General features: G+C 38.7%; 1 protein-coding gene across 2 annotated transcripts in view; it reads left to right on the forward strand.

Annotated features, from left to right (window-relative positions):
• Positions 1-20,332, forward strand: part of afg2a (AAA ATPase AFG2A) — a 108,823-nt gene that overhangs the window by 29,380 nt on the left and 59,111 nt on the right. For both annotated transcript variants that reach the window (XM_077531980.1, XM_077531979.1), the window contains exons 13-15: positions 2,012-2,065; positions 3,539-3,618; positions 7,533-7,659. In XM_077531980.1, the coding sequence (XP_077388106.1) occupies positions 2,012-2,065; positions 3,539-3,618; positions 7,533-7,659 (261 nt within the window). The remainder of the gene's footprint in view (positions 1-2,011; positions 2,066-3,538; positions 3,619-7,532; positions 7,660-20,332) is intronic.

The raw sequence follows: 20,332 nt of genomic DNA on the forward strand, positions 1-20,332 counted from the left end.
TAACTGCACAAGTCTAGCCAGAGTAAGAGTGGCTAATACATCATCATAATCATCATCAAACATTATAAGGCACAGAGTAACTGCATAAGACTAGACAAGGTGTGGCTCATACATCATCATCATCATTATCATCATCATCATCATCATCAATAATTATCATCATATGGGACATAGTAACTGCATAAGACTAACCAGACTAAGAGTGGGTAATACTGTACATCATCATGAACCATCATCAGAAGGCACATAGTAACTGCATAAGACTAGACAAGGTGTGGCTAATACATCCTCATCATCAATCATTTTCACCATTTGGGACATAGTAACTGCATAAGACTAGACAAGGTGTGGCTAATACATCCTCATCATCAATCATTTTCATCATATGGGACATAGTAACTGCATAAGACTAGACAAGGAGTGGCTAATACATCATCATCATCATCAATAATTGTCATCATATGGGACATAGTAACTGCATAAGACTAGCCAGCCTAAACGTGGCTTAATACTGTACATTATCATCAAACATTATCAGAAGGCTCATAGTTACTGCATAAGACTAGACAAGGTGTGGCTAATACATCATCATCAATAATTTTCATCATATGGTACATAGTAACTGCATGAGTCTAGCCAGACTAAAAGTGGCTAATACATCATCATCATCATCAATTATTTTCATCATATGGGACAGTAACTGCATAAGTCTAGCCAGTCTAAAAGTGGCTAATACATCATCATCAAGCGTCATCATAAGGCACATAGTAACCGCATAAGACTAGACAAGGAGTGGCTATTATTGATTATTTTTATTATTATTATTATTTGTCATTTTATTATTATTATTATTATTATTATTATTAATTCAATCTCTGGTATAATAACCTTATTGATTGATTGATTGAATTATTTCTTATTTTATTATCTGCTCTCATTGCTGCTGGACATGTAAATTTCCCAGAGGGAGCCATCCCAAAGGGATCAATAAAGTCAAGTCTAGTTCTAATACATCCTCATTATCAATCATTTTCATCATATGGAACATAGTTACTGCATAAGTCTAGCCAGACTAAGAGAGGCTAATACATCATCATCAAGCATCATCATCATAAGGGTCATACTAAATGCATAGCAACTGTTACCAACAACATCATAAAGACAATGATCCCATGACCCAGCCCAAAACAGTCATAATTAGTTGTCAGACATTTAAAGACATCAATCACACGATTTGGTGAGTTGTGATTAAACTCAAAATGATTCTGTTTTATGCGTGTAATGGCGTATTTAGGTCTTAAATGTATGTTTTGTCATAGTGACAAATTCCTTGGTTGTGTTTACTTGGCCAATATGATTCTAATTCTGATTCTCTGCACATGGTGACAATGTCATATTATTAGCTACATCGAAAACACACACATTCACACACTCGGCTCGTATCTCTACGGCGTCATTCACCATAACCCGGCCTTGGATGAATGAGTCAGCCTACACACTTTAACTGCAGCAGACAAAAAGGCTGCGAGGTGAAACGTCCTCTCCTGTGTCGGCCCGGAGGTGTTGAAAGGTTGAACTTCAGAAGGGAGGAAGTTCTCTCCGGGAGGCTAAGTGGACGTTTATCTGCTTCATCTAAAAGTCAAGCAAGTGAGTCTCAGGAGTGGATCAGGGTTGACGTACAAGTTGAGAAACAGTAAAATTAACCACAGCCAAGGCTTGAAATACTGACTGGTGCGCTTTGAGTGAAGTTCCATCCATTTAGGATGGTTAACAAAAAGGAGCACAGAGTGAAGATGCAGACTGTTACATTCACCTTTGGACAGAAACGGAGGCATTTGAAAGCCAACTAAAAATCAGTGCACTATTCTGTTTATATTATGATGTTAATGATTGCCTGGAACCCATCGGAATGCTTATTTGGCACGATAACGTCGCTGCAAATGGCTGAATTCATGTTGAAAGTATCGTAATCGACGAAAAGGTTCGCTAACGTCCATTGTTGACTTTTCAGGGTCCTGAACTGCTGAGCAAGTACGTTGGCGAGTCTGAAAGAGCCGTGAGAGAGGCAAGTCCTGGTTTGACTTTCCATCAGGCCGGTAACAGACAAAAAAAAACATGGCATTTGCAATACCCGCCTTGGACTTCTACACAGTCCAGCAAATACAAAATACTGACAGCCTTTTTTTTTTTTTTTTTTTTTTTTGCTGTAAACGCAAATTGGTTGTTTTTAGTGTTCATTTTGTCTGCCATTTTTAAATTTAGTCTTGGTTTTAGTCCAAATTTCAGTCACGCTTGTTAGTTTATATCAGTTAGTTATCTTCATCCCATTTTTATTTAGTCAATTTTTAGTCGACTATAAATCTAGTAGGGATGTAACGATAACAGCAATGCATATAAACCACCTTACAATCTCTATTAATAGTGAGGCTCGTACTTGCTAATGCAAGCACACATTGATCACTTCACAAGCAAATTAGGTTCCCTTACATCTGACAATTAGCATAATTTTAAACATAAAAGGCCAAAACATCCCCAATGAAAATTAAATTGCACTAATAAAATAGCCACTAGAGTGTGCTAGAACCGCACAAATGGAAATCAACCAGACTTTTTTTAATAGATTTAAATATTGTGAGCGTGACGACGACGATATTGTGGCAGTTTTAATATCACAATATCACAATATTGCCCTTATCGGGACATCCCTAAAATCTAGTATTTTAGTTTTTATTTTAGTCCAAGAAAACATAATTTTATTTATGTAGTTTTAGTCAACAAAAACTGTCAACGTTTTACCCCTGTGTTTATAAAAAATTTTGTTAGCACATTATATTGAACCTTTTCGGTTCTAAAACTATTTCACATCAAGTTTTCACATCTTTTTAATGGAAAAACAACTATGGCTCCATCGCTATTAGCTAGTAAGCTAGCCAGCATTGGTGAGCAGTTGCATTATTATTGTTGGAACGTTATAGCCGTTGGATTAATGTTAAGTTATAACTATAATTTCCTTTTTTTTTTTTTTTTTTTAAATATATAAACCTTTCACCGTGAATCGTCAAATGATAGAGTCACAGACATGACAGATTCGCAGAGACAAGCTCATACAAAATCATATAAATTTTCGTCTCGTTTTTGTTCATGAACTAAAATGTCCGTTAGGCCAGTTTTTATTAAGTGAAGGACATTTTTGTCTCGTCTTCATGAGTCGACGAAAATGCATACTGATTTAGTCTCACTTATTGTTTATTAATGAGGGTTTTTAGTCGAGTGTAGTCTAGTTTTAGTCTGATGAAAAATGTGTTGACAAAATGATTTTTGTTTAGTTTTTGTTGACGAAATGAACACTATGTTCACCCTTGTATTATTTTTTTAGCGCTTGATGTCAGAAGTGCTCCTACGCACATGTTGACGCCATCTCGTGATGCATTTCCTGTTTACGTTGGCTGCCAGCTGAGGACGATCTCCATTCACCGGCTATTTTTAAAATCCTCTTTTCTTTCCTCTCCTCTCCTCTCCCATTGTGGCCACCTCGCAGGTGTTTCGGAAGGCCAGGGCCGTCGCTCCCTCCGTGGTCTTCTTCGACGAGATCGACGCCCTGGCCAGCGAAAGAGGAAGGTGAGTGTGCGCTGTGAATCATGCTGCTGCGTACGGTTATTGTTCACCTCTGAGTCAACAGACTGCTTCTTCATTGTCTGGGCCGTGACAAATGCAAACGTCTCACATAGCCCGTCCTCTTTGTGGCCTCTCGGACACAGTGGACGCTCTGTCTTTCCTGGGATGGCACATCTGTGGCGTGGAGGAAATCGGATGGCGGGGGCGCTTGAGGGGGTTGGCTGGACAGAGGGACGGACGTGCACCCGAGGCACACAAACGCTTCATTGTCCACCGTCCCTGGCAGACGGGGGTGGAGGGAGGACAAATATGCAGCGGGGATGTGACTCAAGAAGTAGATTACCATCGGGCCAACTTCTGTCTGTCTCTGTGTCCGTCCAACTGAATCCATCCATCCAAATAATTCATTCATTCAAATTATCCACCCATCTATTTGAATCTGTCATCCAGCTGGCAAGCTGTCATCCATCCATCCATCCATCCAAATAATCAATTCATCCAAATTATTCACCCATCTACTTGAATCTATTGTTCGCCCATCCAGCCATTCATCATTCATCCATCCATCCATACATACATACATCCAAATAATCAATTCATCCAAATTATTCACCCATCTACTTGAATCTCTTGTCCGCCCATCCATCCATCCATCCATCCATCCATCCATCCATCCATCCATCCATCCATCCATCCAAATTATCCACCTATTTGAATCTGTCATCCATCCATCCATCCATCCATCCAAATTATCCACCTATTTGAATCTGTCATCCATCCATCCATCCATCCATCCATCCATCCATCCAAATTATCCACCTATTTGAATCTGTCATCCATCCATCCATCCATCCATCCATCCATCCAAATTAACCACCCATCTATTTGAATGTATCATCCATCTGTCCATAATCCATCTATCATCCATCCATCCAAATAATCAATTCATCCAAATTATTTACCCATCTACTTGAATTTATCTGTCTGTCCATCCATCCATCCATCCATCTATCCATCTCCTCTATCCCATCCAAATTAATCCTATTTGGGGTTTTTTAACTAGTCTTGACCAACAGTGTGAGCCTGTTTCTATATAACAGAAACATGAAAATGGGAACTGCAAGTTTTTGTATTGAAAGAACAAATTATGGATAATTTGAAGCAATAGATAAGTTTTTCGAGCAAAGCTATGGTTCCAGACTATGAAGGCAACTCCTGACATGATTTCTATGGATGTATGGATGGGTGACTGTTTGTGTAGGTAGGTAGGTAGGTGGGTATTAATGCATGTGGATGAGTACAAATACAAGTAGATGAGTGTGAGTGCAAGTGGATGAAGAACGGAAAGCAGCTTAGCACCTTAAAGCCCAACACCGTTAAAGAACATTGACTTTATCCCTCATGCGCCAAGGTTATTTATGCACGTGCACTTCCTGCCATGTTTAATCAATAAAGTGGCTCGCGCGGCCCCTCCCTGGGACTTTGAAAACTGTTGACACAGGCGGACCACCTCTGTCTGACTCGTGGCGCGTGTGCGTCCATTCCCCACACCGACACGTAAAAAAATGAGAAGCACCTGTAAATCTGTCAGCCGACCTGCCACGAGTCCAAACTCGCGGGATGAATTGAGGGAGGAGAGCCAGATGGAGCTGACGGGGGGAATGTAGAAACACACAAAGAATAGCAGACAAAGGTGACAAACATTGCATAATGCAGCACGGAAGTGAAGCAAATAGTGTTGATTGTGAATGTTGGATGAATAAATATCACAATAAAAATCCAAAACAATAGACATAAAAATAAATATACAAAAAAAGAATATCTGCGAATGACAACAATAATGTATTGAAAGTAGAAATTAAAAAAAAAATTAAAAGAAAAATGTATAACATGAAATACTAGTTAGTATTGTAAAAATAAAATTAAACATATAATGCAACATCAAAGATTTTTGTAAAAAATATCTAGAATAATTGAAATGACCATTTATAAAATAAATATACTAAATAGTGTAAACAATACATATGCACTATACAGAATCTAGGATAGCAAACATACAAATATTAAGAAAATAGTTTATTTTAAAAAGAAAATGAACGAAAAAATTAAAATATTGTAAATACATACATTGTAAATACATATTAATCTAAAATAAAATTTGTTCCAAAACTACAAAGTGTAAGAGTTTGTTGCAATTTATATTGATTAAAAATATTTTAAGATATAAATTGCATTTACAAAATAAAAAAACAATTAAACCCAATTAAAACAATACTGTTATTGCAATTTAAAAAAAGAGAAGAGGGATCTTTTTGCCCCGTGAAGCTGCAAAAGTCTACCAATAAAACTTTTGCGGTAGGAAATCGGTGTTCTGGTGCCTTTTGATGACATCATTGGCAGTGTGGCTCAACTTTTGCAGCCAACGGGGTTGGTTTATTTCCCCCTTTTTCTCATGAAAGAAGCTGTTAATAGTGCACAAACGAAGGCTTTCAAATGACTAGTGTGAGTTTTACAAGACGAATATTAGCAATTAGAGGTGATGGATGTCACTTCCTCTTGCAGGGAATTTGCCTGGCGTACCATCCATCCATCATGTGTGTCTTTTCTGGGCACGTTTGTTGGTTCAACCCTTGTTTACTTCTTCTAACATACTACATCACTTCACAGGCGGCAAAAGTAGTCACATTCTCTATTTAAGTAGAAGTACAGATACTTGTGTCAAATAGTCTGCTAAAAGTCAGTACTAAAGTTTTTCGAGAGGGGAAGTAAAAGCAAACAACTGCGATATTGTGGTTGTGTGTGCACACCCTCTTATAACTGGGTATGTGGCTGTTTTCCGAATTAACTAATCACATTCAAGCCCATGTTAAACGGGAGTTGGCACACACATGGGACGATTTTAAGCGGTTCTGATTCATTCCAAATAAAGTACAGAAGTTCTAGTAGGCTTCTCCTGACATTACAGCACAGGCAGAGAGCGTCCACGGCAATTACGTACGTAAAAGCCTGAACATTTGAACAGGGGTGTGCAAACTTTGTACAATTTTAAAACCTTAAAATTCTACCTAAGTTCAGCATTCTAAAGTATTCTAAAAATGTTATATATTAGAAAAAAAATACAGATTTCAAATTAAATATTACCTAATTTGCTCCCAAAAATGTATAAATACGTTCTATTTTAAATGTTTTAAGTGTCCCCACAAAGTATGTCCTTTTTTTTTTTCTTTTTTTTTTTTTAATGCTAGATCATACAGAAGGCTTTGATGCGCAGCAGAGTATACAAGATCAACCACTGCCATGTTAAAACAAGCTGATTTCTCCATAGTTCTAAGCAGATTTGTAAATAATGATTGAACTTTGCTATATTCTAATGCTAATTGCTGCAAAATGCAAAAAGATAGAAATATACTTTTTTTTTTCCTGATGAAAGAAGACACTTTAGTCTTTGTTTTGTCATGTTTTTACAGCATTAAAAACAATATTCTGTGGGCCTTGCAAAATCAATCAAAAATCCAGGAAAACAGCCTTGAGCGAATGGGGTTATTTCAGTGAAAATGACTGGGAGTGAATGAGTTAAAATTAAAAAAATGTATTTTAGTTTAAGAGACAAATACAAAATGATTAAAGTTATTGGCAACAAATTCAAAAATTTGTGGAGGTTGAAAAAAGTGATGTGCCTTTTTCGACTAAGTAAGGAGCAGAAACGGTCTGTTTATAAATATAATTAAAAGGTTGTAATAAAAACGAAGCTACCTGAAAAATCTCATAACATAGAGTAGCACAGTATTTGTATTTGGTTACTTCCCACCGCTGCTTCACATTCTGTTTATTTTCCTGCACTTACATCCATCATTCATCATCACATCCTGTCATTTACTCTCATTTTCCGCCATGTTCTCCATCATTTCCCCCCTCAGCTTTTCGGGATCGGGCGGCGTGGGCGACAGGGTCCTGGCGCAGCTCCTGACAGAGATGGACGGCATCGAGCAGCTCGGCAACGTCACCGTGCTGGCCGCCACCAACCGGCCGGACATGATCGATAAGGTAAACACACGCCAGGCTCCCCTTTGGTCCGTGATTGATCAGCTCCCCGCCCCACCTCGTCCCTCCTCGCCTCCCCCTCTGCCACTGTTATACGTGATTGATGAGGTTAAAGGTGCCTCTCTTCACTCTCCCTTTGGGACGCTGTCATTGTTTTGTTTGCTATGGATAAATACAACAACACATTTCATTTACTTTGTTTGGCTCTCATGAGAAAATATCCAAAAGGGCGACTTGATTCATTGAGCCATTTTCTGCAATAAAAAAAGTTCATATTTTGTCTAGAATTCATTTGATAACGTCATTATTTTTCACTTGTTGTCGACTGAAAATGACATCATAGGTGCTCATGTAACGACTAATTGTTTTCAGTCAACAGCAAGTGGCAAAATGTGTTTTTAAAGGTATTAATTGTACACGAAGAATAATGACAATTAAATTATAGACAAAATATTAACTTTTTTGCTGAAAAAGACGAAATAAGTCAATGATCTTACCTTTGTGACTATGTGACATCCAGTATTCTAAAATGGATTCAAAAGTCCAAAAAAAAATCCATAAACATTTTACACGCATTGTGACAGTGAAAATAAAACCTCTAAATGTTTACACGTTTAAAACCTTAAAATGCTCTGAGGTTTTACACATTTTACTCAGCACTTTATCAACAATATCAGTCTTAAAATTAAATGCAATTTTAGCATAGATCCACAGAAAAAAAATGTACCGACATTTTTAAAATTAAAAAAAATAATTCCAAATTTGATATAAGCTTATATTATAAAAGTGCAAGAGAATGTCTATCATGACTCTTCTGTAAGGAATTATATTTCTATTCGTAGACATAATCTTGAGGCGACTTAACGCCACACGGCTCCCGCAGAATGAGTTTTACAGCGCTTGTCAGCCACTTCAAACATTTAGGAGATTTCATAGATTTGTTGTCAAGCTATTGTCAATACTTGAAATTGTTAAATAATGCGTAGAAATAACAGACAATGTGTGGACAGACCGATAGTATCCAGTTGTGGGGAAAAAAAATGCAATTGACCAAATATGGACGTGCAATGTTTCTGCCCACCAGAATTGACATGTAATACATGATGGTTGTTTATGATCGACGGTGTAAAACATTGTTCCCGGCCTGTGTTCCAATCAATTCCAGCATCTTGATTTAGTCACTTGAAGATGATAAGTAGGACTTTGCCTTCTTGCCATTGAGAGGCACTTCTCCGCGTTCCTTTATTTGTCTCCTCTTTTATCTCCTCCTCTTCCCCCTCCACAAAAAAAAGCTTCCTTTGCTCTCTTATCCGCCCATCTCTGGCCTAATGAAATTTCCTGAGTGCTGATCAAAGGACGCGTCTGGGCCTTTTCAAAGACGCACAGGAAGGAGAGTGTCCTGGTGCTTCTTAAAGGGCAGACGGCTTGTCTATTTTTTGCTTCTTTGGCTCTGAGCCATCACAAATTCATTTGCATGGACGATAGGAGGAAACATTTCATTTCATTGGGAAATGGAACAGCCTTCTACATGGCAGAGATTTCTTTCTAAATCCATTTTTACATTTTAATTGCTAAAAAACAAAGCAAAGACTGAGGGCTAAGTAGTACTTAATTGTCGAGCTATCACGTTGAATTGTTTCCCACCATTTTCAATTGTTCCGATGACACCCCAAAAAATGCATCCCGTCTGTAGATAGTCCACAGGCATGGCCACGTTAGAGCGCCTCGTTGTTGGCCGTAAGTGCCACGTGCATCATTTGGAGAAATCCAGAAAAAACTGACTTGACGCTTTGTGCTGGCGTGGCCACTTTAGAGCGCCTTGTTGTCACAGCGTGGAAAGCCCTGTGACAACGTATGCTGTATATAAGCCAACCGAGACGGGACACATTTTCACAGCTCAAACATAAAGTTATTTGAAGGCATAAGAAAGTAGTATCCAGGTCATAGCAGTGGTATTTGATTGATAGTTGAAGGCAGCGTGGTTTCTGCACTTTCATTGGTACGAGTATTCACAATTTTGAAGCCTCAATCTACATCAGGGGTGTCCAAACTTTTTCATTTGAGGGCCACATACAGAAAATCAGGACGCAAGGGCCACATAATGTTATGAAGAGAAATTGTGTTTAGTCCTAAAAATTGTACAAATAATTAATTTGTTCTTTTGCATATTTAGAAAAATGCTACAGTATATAAACCAATTTATTTGTAATATGGCAGTAGGGTTATTATAGTTTTGGAATTTTTCATTTGAGTTCGTTTTTATTAGTTTTCAGGGTGGTTCAGTTAGTTTTTATTAATTTAGCTCTTTAAAAAAAATCTTAGTTTTAATTTAGTTTGTTAGTTTCAGTATTAATATTAGTTTTTTTTTTCTTTTTTAAGCGTATATTACTTGTGCGCAATATTTAAAAAACACCATGGGAGCAACGTCATCTGAAGGTGCTTTTCTATTGGCTGCTGCTGGATGACGGCATTATTCCGGTTTATATCAAAATAAATCTACTAAAAATCACATATAAAATCGTCCCCAAAGGCTCATGCATAAAATTAATTACCAAAGACTGAAATGAAGGACGTTTGCTATAATTATAGTTAGTTTTGGTTAGTTTTGTAAACATAAAATGTAGTTTGTTAGTTTTCATTTTTTAAAAAGCATTTTCGTTTTTATTTTATTTCGGTAACAATATTATTTTTTGAATTTTAGTTTGTTTTTCCATTTGTTTTAGTTAACTAAAATAACCTTTAATGGCACCTTCTTACTTTGACCATCTCCAAACATTTTTGTTTTGTTTATTTTATTTGAACTGAGTCAAATGCCATTTTTCGCATATGTCGCGGGCCACTGAAAAATGGACGGCGAGCCGCAAATGGCGGGCCGTAGATTGGATACCACTGATACTTGGCGATGGTGTAAAAAAAAATTATATATATATTTAAACTTGGTAGGCTTGTTAATAACTCTTCTCTGTGGTGTGTCAAATTTAAAAGTTTTTTTTTTTTTTTTTTTTTTTTTACACATTGAGTCTAATTTATGTGATGTTAGAACCCGATATTAGCATATTAGCTGATATTCACAAAAATGAGCCATTTTTTTTGCTGATTATTTATTTATTCCCACCTTTGTAAAGTTAAATGAAAAGTTTGAAAAAGGCAGAAAAATGTTCTGCCGGTAATTCATATCTTAGCATTATGGTCCTAAAAAATAAGCAAAGCAATTTTATTCCTTAAACATATTTTTAATTTACAGAATTTTATTCTGCCAAATATTGGAATCAACATCAATAAATCTACATCAGCCACAATGGAAATAATGTCGTGGTTGGACTTCAAATCCACGCCAACCTCGGTCTGTTCCCTGTCTGGAGAACGGATCCATCTCGACAGCGGCGGAGTGACAGCAGCTTCCTTCTCCTTGACAAGCGGACGCTCGCTCATTTCCAACTCCTTTTGTAGCCTTCGAACCGAGAAGCACCCAGTTTCCATTTGCAAAGAGTGGGTGTTGAGAAGGAGTCCGGGGGGGTGGGGGGGGGTCAATTAGGCCGGGGAGGCCGGTCAGGCTTTTTGTTGCTGGCCTGGGACAGATGGGAAGCCCCATGCCATCTCCCCTCCACGAGTGGGCCTCTCAGGAAGTGGTCTCCCAGGCAGCTGAGAAATCACATCCACCCCACCCCCCCTCCCCCAACTGAGTGTGAGTGCATTGCTCATAAATGGGCTCGCATAGTCACTTACGTTGCGGTGGAAAACTGTCAACGTGAGACGGATCTTTATGAAATGAATGTTAGCTGATCCAATGTCGAGTCATGAGGATGTGGAACACCTCCCACACACATGCACACACGCCACAGCAGGCACGGGTGGTCATTCCAATGCAAATGGAAGGATATGGGGGGGGGCAATGAAGATGAATGGGTGGGGGGATGCCAGGGTGTCAATGCAGTCATTGTCAGCTGTCGGTGGTGAGAGGAGACTCCAGGAGGCCTCAGCTGTTTTGAGTGGGGGGGTGGGGGGGGGGCAGGAAGTGGAAACAAGCGGAGCAAAAGTGAATTGATTCCAGTGTGGACGGAGCGGACCTGTTGTCCATCACTCAAGCTATCCCTGCTTGGAGAGTCGAGTCCATTGTTTTTAATGATGATGAATACTCGTATGATTAGTGAAGGAGGTCCGTTTGCTCACAGTTGGGATTCGGAGTTAGGGTATTAAATCATGGTTGAGCTTTGAAGATGGTGTTGGAATTTAAAGCTGGATTTTTTTGGGTTTGTGGGGTTAAAGCAAGGGGTATAGTTTTAAATTGGAATTTCAAGCCAGAATTCCGATTTCAAATCAGGGTTTCAAGACAGCGGCAAAGGTTCAAGGTTTCCATCCATCCATTTTCTTAACCTCTTGCTCCTCACAAGGGTTGTGGGCTTGCTGGAGCCTATTCCAGCTGGCTTCAGGCAGTAGGCGGGGTACACCCTGGACTGGTTGCCAGCCAATCGCAGGGCACAACGAGACAAACAACCATCCACACACACAAGCACACCTAGGGACAATTCGGAGCACCCAATTAACCTGCCATGCATGTCTTTGGAATGTGGGAGGAGACCGGAGTACCCGGAGAAGACCCACGCAGGCACGGGGAGAACATGCAAACGCCACCCAGGAAGGCCGGAGCCTGGACTAGGTTAAAGGTTTAAGACAGAATAAAAATTTCAAATTAGAGTTACAGATTTGTGTTTCAAGTAAATGTTCGGGTGTCGAACATATGGCCCACGGGCCAGAGCCGGCCCGCCAGGGAGTCGAATCTGGCCCGCGATGACAGGAGACAAACTGCAGCTTTTCACTACAATTGACTGTTTTTGCTAATTTTGTCCACTGAATAAATGACATTCTGAAATTTGGCTGGTATAGGATTTGATGCAAATATTTGCCTTAACATGCGAATGGTCTCCGGCGGACAAACATTCTTAAGAAAAATATATATACTATGCCGATACTCCAAATGGTTCAGGAACAGCTTCAAACTTACTCTGGATGCACCTTTTTTTAAGGCGTTTTCGGCAAAATTGCCCGTATGATAATTAATAAATGGGGATATTTTCAGAATATACTTGCAATTATTAGTGCTCACCCCAAAAAAGCAGGAAATATTTTCACTGTCCTTATTTAGAGATTATTAGGTCGCGGACATACTGGCCCACTTAATATCAAATATGGCCCCTTAATTAAAATGAGTTTGACACCCCTTGGTTAGGGTTTTAAATGAGTTTCAAGACAGAATGAAGTGTTCAAGTTTTTAAATTAGTTTTTGGGATTTCTAGTCAGGGTTAGTGTTTCAAACAGTTTTAAATCAGGGTTGGGATTTCAAGTTGTTTCAAACCAGGATTTTAGCCCTGGGTTAGGGTTTCAAACTAGGATTTGATGTTGGTGTTCCCAGTTAGGGTTTCAAGACACAGTTTGGATTTCAAATTGGGTTTTCAAACCATCAGGCTTAATTAAAGATTCAAAGTTGAGTGTTCGGGTTGGGATTTCAAAGCAGGGTTAAGATTTAAAGCTAGGTTTAATGTGTCAGGTTAGGTTTTGAAATGAGCTAACCTTTTTCACAGGCCTGCCAAATAGTGAGCCTACATTTACTCTTCAAGCCTTCCCAATGCTAAATGTTAACATTTCCACCCCTGCCAACACATCCTGTATTATCCAATGGATCATATCTGTTTTGGCAAACTTCCCTCGGTTCAACTTTTTCGACCTTGTGAGGACGCACGGTGCAGAAAACGTGAGTGTGGTCCATCCAACGGTATGACTAATGCATCTGAATCGCAGCCCGGTTAGCATCGAAAAAGACGGCGAGGAGAACAGGCCGTTCCCTCGTTTCCTGACAGATAAAACAAAATGTGCCGTTTCATGTTGTTTACTCCACATCTGCTGTAAATCAGGCGCAGGGAAGCATTGCGGCGTTGTGCCTTCATTGGCGCCCAAAGCCAAAAATAAATATTGAATCAATCGGCGGGAATTTCAGGCATGCCTTTTTCCGCCCCCGGGATTGGATTTTAATTGAAGGCCGCGCTGCCAATTAATCATTTTGTCGCTTGTTCCCTCCAACGAATGTGGCGGCTTTGTAGACGCGGTCGGAAGTGGAAAGACGTGCCGGGCGACCGCCTTCCTCAAACTGACTCGCAAAAACTTCAAATTAGGTTACATGACAACCAGCTACTACCAGTGGACTTATTTTTTGTGTGTGTGATTTTGAAAGTTACACGTTCAGATGACAATGTTTCAAGCCAGCGTTAGGGGTACCAAACAAGGTTTTGAAATAGGATTAAGGTATGAAATGAGTATGGGGTTCGGGTTTCAAATTATTGGATTTTTTTTTTTTTTTTTTTTTTTTTTTTTTTTTTTTTAAAGCCAGTGTTAGGGTTATGGGCTTGTTTCAAGAAAGGCTTAGGGTTTGAAATTGGGGTTTCAAGTGGCTCAGCCTTTTAAAAACAATTGGGATTACAAAGTAGGGTTTCACAGCAGTGTTAGGGCTTCAAGTTATGGTTTCAAATTAGCGTTTCAAATTTGACAGGTTTAAGTTTTCAAGACTGTTTGGGGTTTCAAGTTAAAGCTCCAAGGTCATATTGGCAGAAAAAACTGCAACCTATATTGTTTTGTGTTAGGGTTTCCAGACAGCATTTGATCCTTAAATTAGGGTCACAAGCATTAAAAATCAAAATTTGGGTTTCAAGACCAAATTCAAACAGTTTAACAAGGTTAGCAATTTCAAACTTGGGTTAGAATTTCAAATTAGGGTTTGAAATTTATGTTTGCTTCTCAAATTAGGCTTTGCGTGATCTAAACCTTAGCAAAGGCTTGCCAAATAGTGAGCCTACGTTTAATCTTTGCAATGATAATGTGCAAAAACATTGACGTTTGGCCATAGGGTGTCAGAAAGTGAGCCAGTGTTTGCCCCCTCACGATATATTAACTTCCAGACATCCCCCAAAAGAAAGCTTTGCTGCTGCCTTATTGTTGGAGTCATGCGGCCATTTGTTTTCGAGCCTCGCTATCAGGAGGCTCAAGGAGGATTACGGTTCTGCAGGTTACTCGCAGATGTTTTTTGTTGGTGTTGTTTTGGAGCAAAAGTGACCAACTGGGTTCTCATCAGATCTCGGAGGGAGACAAACAGAAGTCACACAAGTGGACTTGATGCAAAGAACATGCTCTCGTCAAAGACTAACTGGCGACATTCAAGATAAATGTAAATTCTCAACGGACAAGAAAAAAAAGGCCTGAAATGTCGTTTTTGCACAGGAGAGGACGCCAAACCTGACCTACAAATTACATAAATATGCTGTAAAATATGTCATCTTTTGACTCCAGGGGAGATTTTTTTTTTTCCGTAGGACCCCCTTAGAATCAGAATGTGTGTACCCCTAAATGCCACAGCAATTAAAAAGTTGTTTTCAGATGGAAAAATGTGGTAAAGTGCCAACAGCAAATTAAAATTTGAATGTTAAAATGTTTCATAAGGGAAGAAAGTTCATGTTTATTTAGTTAAAAAATGACTTATTTTGTTAAAAAAAAAAAAAAAAAAAATTAGAACAGGAGCTTAATCTACGGGAATTTCCAGAGGCAAAGTTGTATGGTTGTTTTCATCTTTTTAAACACACAATTTGTCATTCTCTTGCTCGCTGATCAAAGCAAAAAAATTGCCCCAGTTGACATCTTGTATCTTGAAAACTCACGTCATGTCATTTGTCAGTCATGGTACCTCTCTAATCATTTAATGCATTTTATTTTTTTGTACCCCCAAGCTCCGTCTCGCGGACCCCGGTTTGTAACCCAAACTTGACCGTGTTCTTTTTGTGCACTTGCCAACCATTTGATTACGAACAAGTCTAAATTTGAATCAAGTTTGTGGCAATCTTTTCTATCTCTTGGCTCAAACCGACTTTTTTTCCCCCTCGGTATTCATTCCATTGATGTCGAGCACGTGGCCTCAGTTCGACGCCACCGGGAGTTGAAAACAAGCGCTCCGGTGCGCATTCATTCTGATCAGCCAGAACATCTTCCAGTATTTTTCCCCCCCACCCGAGCCGGCGTGGACGTTGGCTAATTGCAATCACGCTCCGATTGCACCGCCGTGTAATTAGCGGGCAGCTTGGTAAATATTCGGATATTAGCTAAAGTGGAGCTTTGGCTTCCTGCTTTGCATGCAAAGCGCACGTCGTTGATTGCCGCTACGCGAGTTTGCATCCCGACTCTTCATCAATGGCGTTTCCCACCTCCAGGCCACTGAGAAACTCGTCTGACCTTTCAAGTTGGTTGGCATTTCAAATGAAAAACAGCATTTTCAAAAGGGCTGATTGATTTGGAAGAAGAATTTAATTGCAATTTTTTTTCCCTTTAAATATTGCGATTCCAATGTAATAATAGTCTTTTTTTTTTTTTTTTTTTTTTAAAGGTCCTCTTCTTATGCACTGTGTATTTTTAACAAACAAATTCAAATTTATTACACATAAATGATGTTTAAACATGTGGACTGCACTTCTTAAGCACTGAACTTACCTAGACATTATAATTAATTGAATGAAATATAAAAATAAATAAAATAAAAAAAATAAGCCTACTGTTTGACCAAATTTCCAGTGGTGTCCTATGGGAATCATTCCCCTGCAGTGTTGAAATAATTTAATAGCAATTGATAAAAGTATTACTGTCTGTATTTTCATGCCAAGTCAATCATATATTGGAACTCCGTTAAACCCAAGTTAAATATCCTGGAGCTAAACGTTTGTGTGTGACGTACCGTCCTTGTAATTGCTAACTTCATAAAAGAATGCAAAGGGAAGTGCCTGGCATGAATCATCCGCTTTTTTTTTTTTTTAATGTAAAGCTACGCCATAAACGTATCAACAGGAAGCAATCCTGAAGACAGACAGCCACAACTGACCATTTTGTAGTCACATATTGTTGTGTGCTGAAGGGTTGGATCCCAAAACGCAGAGACAAGTAAGGTTTTAACTATTTATTCACATAACTTGACTAAACTAAAGACAAGAATCACGCCAAGCCCCCCTTGGGCAGCGGAGAAGCACAGCGAAACAGTGAGCAATAATCCGGCAACACGCACATTTCTCAGACAGCTTGTATAAACAGTGAATCGATCTCATTGGTTGTGGCTAGTGAGTACCAATACTGACATGGAATTAATTCTCTGATTGGCTGTTAACCCATTAATTACAGATAGTTCCTGACATCAGCAAACATCATATAGCATGAAAGATTCTTCAGTAAGGCGATTAAAGATTCCTGACATAACATACTTTGAACTTACAGAGAGTTCCAAACATCATATAACATCGCACAGCCTAAAACTAGTTGAAACTAGATTAACAGGTCATGAACTCAAACTCAACCCCAAGCGTGACCCCAGACATGAGACAAGACCCAAGCATGACTCGAGTCATGACACATATGAGGGCTGTTGGGCGGAAACGTTACATGTCCAAATGTGGTCAATTCATATATTTATATATATATATATATATATATATATATATATATATATTATCAACAGAAAGCAATCCTGTAGACAGACAGCCACGATTCACCATTTTTTTAAGTCACGTATCGTCGCTGTCGGACGGAAACTTCACATTTCCAAATACGGTCAATTTTTCACAAATCGATACGGTTGGTCTAACATGAAGTAATTTCTCATTTTAACACATAGTCAACCAAAGTGTTGAAAATGAATCCAGTAGCGCTTGAATTGTCTGCTGCGGGAGCTGTGAAGTAATAAATCACCTCAAGGTTGAAATTCTGGATGTGTTTTTAGACAATAATGAGTGAAAATAGTTAGGTTATAGGGGTGTAACGATATCCAAACATCGCGATATGATATCACGATATGAAGGTCACGATATGATAATTTTCACTATATTGTGGGGAGGTTGGTTATACAAAAAAAAAGGTAACAATATAGTAAAAAAAAAAAAGAGCTCATACTAAAAAAATATATTGTGCTTTTGTACATTACAATTTAAAAATATTATTAATATTATATATAATATATTCCTCCACATATTCACTCAGTTTACAAGCATATTACGTTCCCCTTCATCTGACCATTAATGTGGATTTTAAACATAGAAGGGCCAAAACATGCCGTGTGAAAATTAAATTGTACTTAAAAAAAAACAAAAAAAACTAGCCACCAGAGAGTGCGACAACTGCACAAACAAATCAACCTTACTTGTTTTTGTTTTTTGTTTTTTTTAAACAGATGTGCTGCTTTTAATATCGTTATCGTTACAACCCTATTAGGTTAGATACATTTGCGTAAAATGACTATAAAAAAAAATCCCTATTGCTTCAGTGCAGAAAGAACTGGCCAACTGCAAAGGTAGGTGCATGTAGATTCTTTTCTGCTTATTCAACTACTTAGTCAGCTCATTGTTTTATTTATTGCATCACTTAAGGCTGTAAAACCTTTAAAAAAAAAAAGTGACATGAAAGTAAAGACTTTTTTTTGTCTGGCTTGAAATTAACGATTGAACATGATTTCGGTGTGGCTTCTTTTTTTAAAATGTCCTGAAACGAGCTGTAAGGCTTGTGCCCGACAACGACAATACGTGCATGTCCTAACGTTGTTTCAAGCAAGTCTCAAGTCGTTGGTGACCTCTGCCGTTCTCTACTAGCCATCGAGGATTAAAAGGGAACAGGCCTGCCGTGCAACCGAGATTGGTTGTCAATACACTTTTCAGCGTAGCTCCGAGCAGAACACAGTGTTCAACCGCGAGCATATGTGCTCTCGCACAGTCTTCCAAAATCATCATCTTGTTAGGATGCAGTGAAGAAAGCGTTGTGGCGCAGTTAAGCTACATGGGCAAAAAAAAACATCGGTGTGTGTGCGTGTGAGCAAGTAATAGGATATGGATGATCTCTGGGAAGTTGTGTGTCTCTCTCATCATGGAGGATCCCCAGGCAAGTATCAAACTTCAAGAGCTGTATTAGGATCGGTTTACGCTTCTGAGTGTGTGCGTGTTTCTCTCCATGTGTGGATCCGTGAATCCATACTAATAGTTATCTACAGTCGGTGTTTTTCAGCATTTGTTGAGCGGAATCACATTTTACATTCAAATAAATGTCACGAAACGGATATGCATGGATCCCGTCTCAATTTCCTCACACTTAATGTGAAATCTGACTTTTTATTTTTTTTTTTTTTTTTTTTTTTTAATGCCAGCCTTTGATGAAACTCAACTCAACTCAACTTAACTTTATTTATAAAGCGCTTTAAGAACAGGCATTGCTGTATACAAAGTGCTGTTCATGAAACATAAATCGGATTGTGCAGTAAAGAATACAGTAACAAAACAAACATTGCAAAAATTTTGAAGTGTGTATACGTTTTTTTTTTTGTTTTTTTTTTACAAGTAAATAATTTTACATCAGTAAATTAATAATAAGTAGGAGAGTGACTAAAATAAATGAATTGATAAATAAGTAGAATAAACATCAAATTCATACACACCACAAAACACCAAAAACAAGTCTCATGGTGCGCCATTAAAAGAGGATAAAAGAGGGGGATTGCCTAATATTTAGTGGAAGGTCGTTCCAAAGGGAGGGGCCGGCAACAGCAAAGGCTCGATCTCCTCTAAGCCTCCGTTTCGCCCTCGGTACCTCCAATTGAGTCTGGTCTGCTGACCTGAGGCACCAGGCAGGTGTGTTGGGGTGCACGAGCTCAGTGAGATAAGGTGGGGCAAGACCATTTAAAGATTTGAAAACAAATAGAAGAATCTTAAAGTGGACTCTATATTTCATGGGTCATCGTTGTTGTCACAGTTCTTGTTAAAGTTCGCATTTGATGTCTTTTTAGCATCTAAATAAACCCCTTTCACACTTCCCATCATAAACATGCACTTCCTCTCCCTTGGATTCCAGGAAGTTCCTGGGTTGACGTTTTATGCAGAACAGTGACACAGGAAAAAAGACGTTTTGGATGGGCGGTGTGAAAGGGGCTTAAATTTCTTTGTCAATGTGAGAAATGATTCTCTAGCATGACTGCATTTTCTACTACACTTGTGACACCTTTGGGAGCGGGAAACTTGATGAGTTAACTTTAACCTTTATCTGTTGCCGGTACCTTTCACGCAGAACAGCAACAAGAAAAAAGCATTAATCAGCCATAATTTGTATGGAATTGTATTCTGCAATGACACGAGAGCGATATAACTGGACAGCTTTTGTATGAAAAGAAATTGTCACGAACTACTTACTGTACGTCAATAGTCAATATCCGGGTCAAAATTCAAACATTTGGGATAACCCGCTTATATGCTTGATCGGACAGTTATACGTGGTCATACCCTGTTTGAAAGTGAGATACATGGACGTCATTATGCAAATAGACGTCATTTCTGCTTTTAAATTTCTACGGTCAATATAAGACATTATATTTATGTCACTCAACGCTAAATAAAATAGTTGGTTATTGTCTGCATGTAAACGTTGTCACTGACACCAAGGTCTTCTAATTATCTGCTTGGGGACTGGCATGTCTCTGCGTGAAACCTTACACAGATGTGGCAACATCCTGTTTGGTCTGTGTAAAAGTCACAAACCGATAAGAAAAAAAAAAAAAATCTTGTCTTATTGCTATGATACTTGCAATTTTGCTGGATATTCACGTAAAAGAGACAATTTAGCACTG

The sequence above is a fragment of the Festucalex cinctus genome, chromosome 9, assembly GCF_051991245.1.
Source record: "Festucalex cinctus isolate MCC-2025b chromosome 9, RoL_Fcin_1.0, whole genome shotgun sequence".
NCBI lineage: Eukaryota > Metazoa > Chordata > Actinopteri > Syngnathiformes > Syngnathidae > Festucalex > Festucalex cinctus.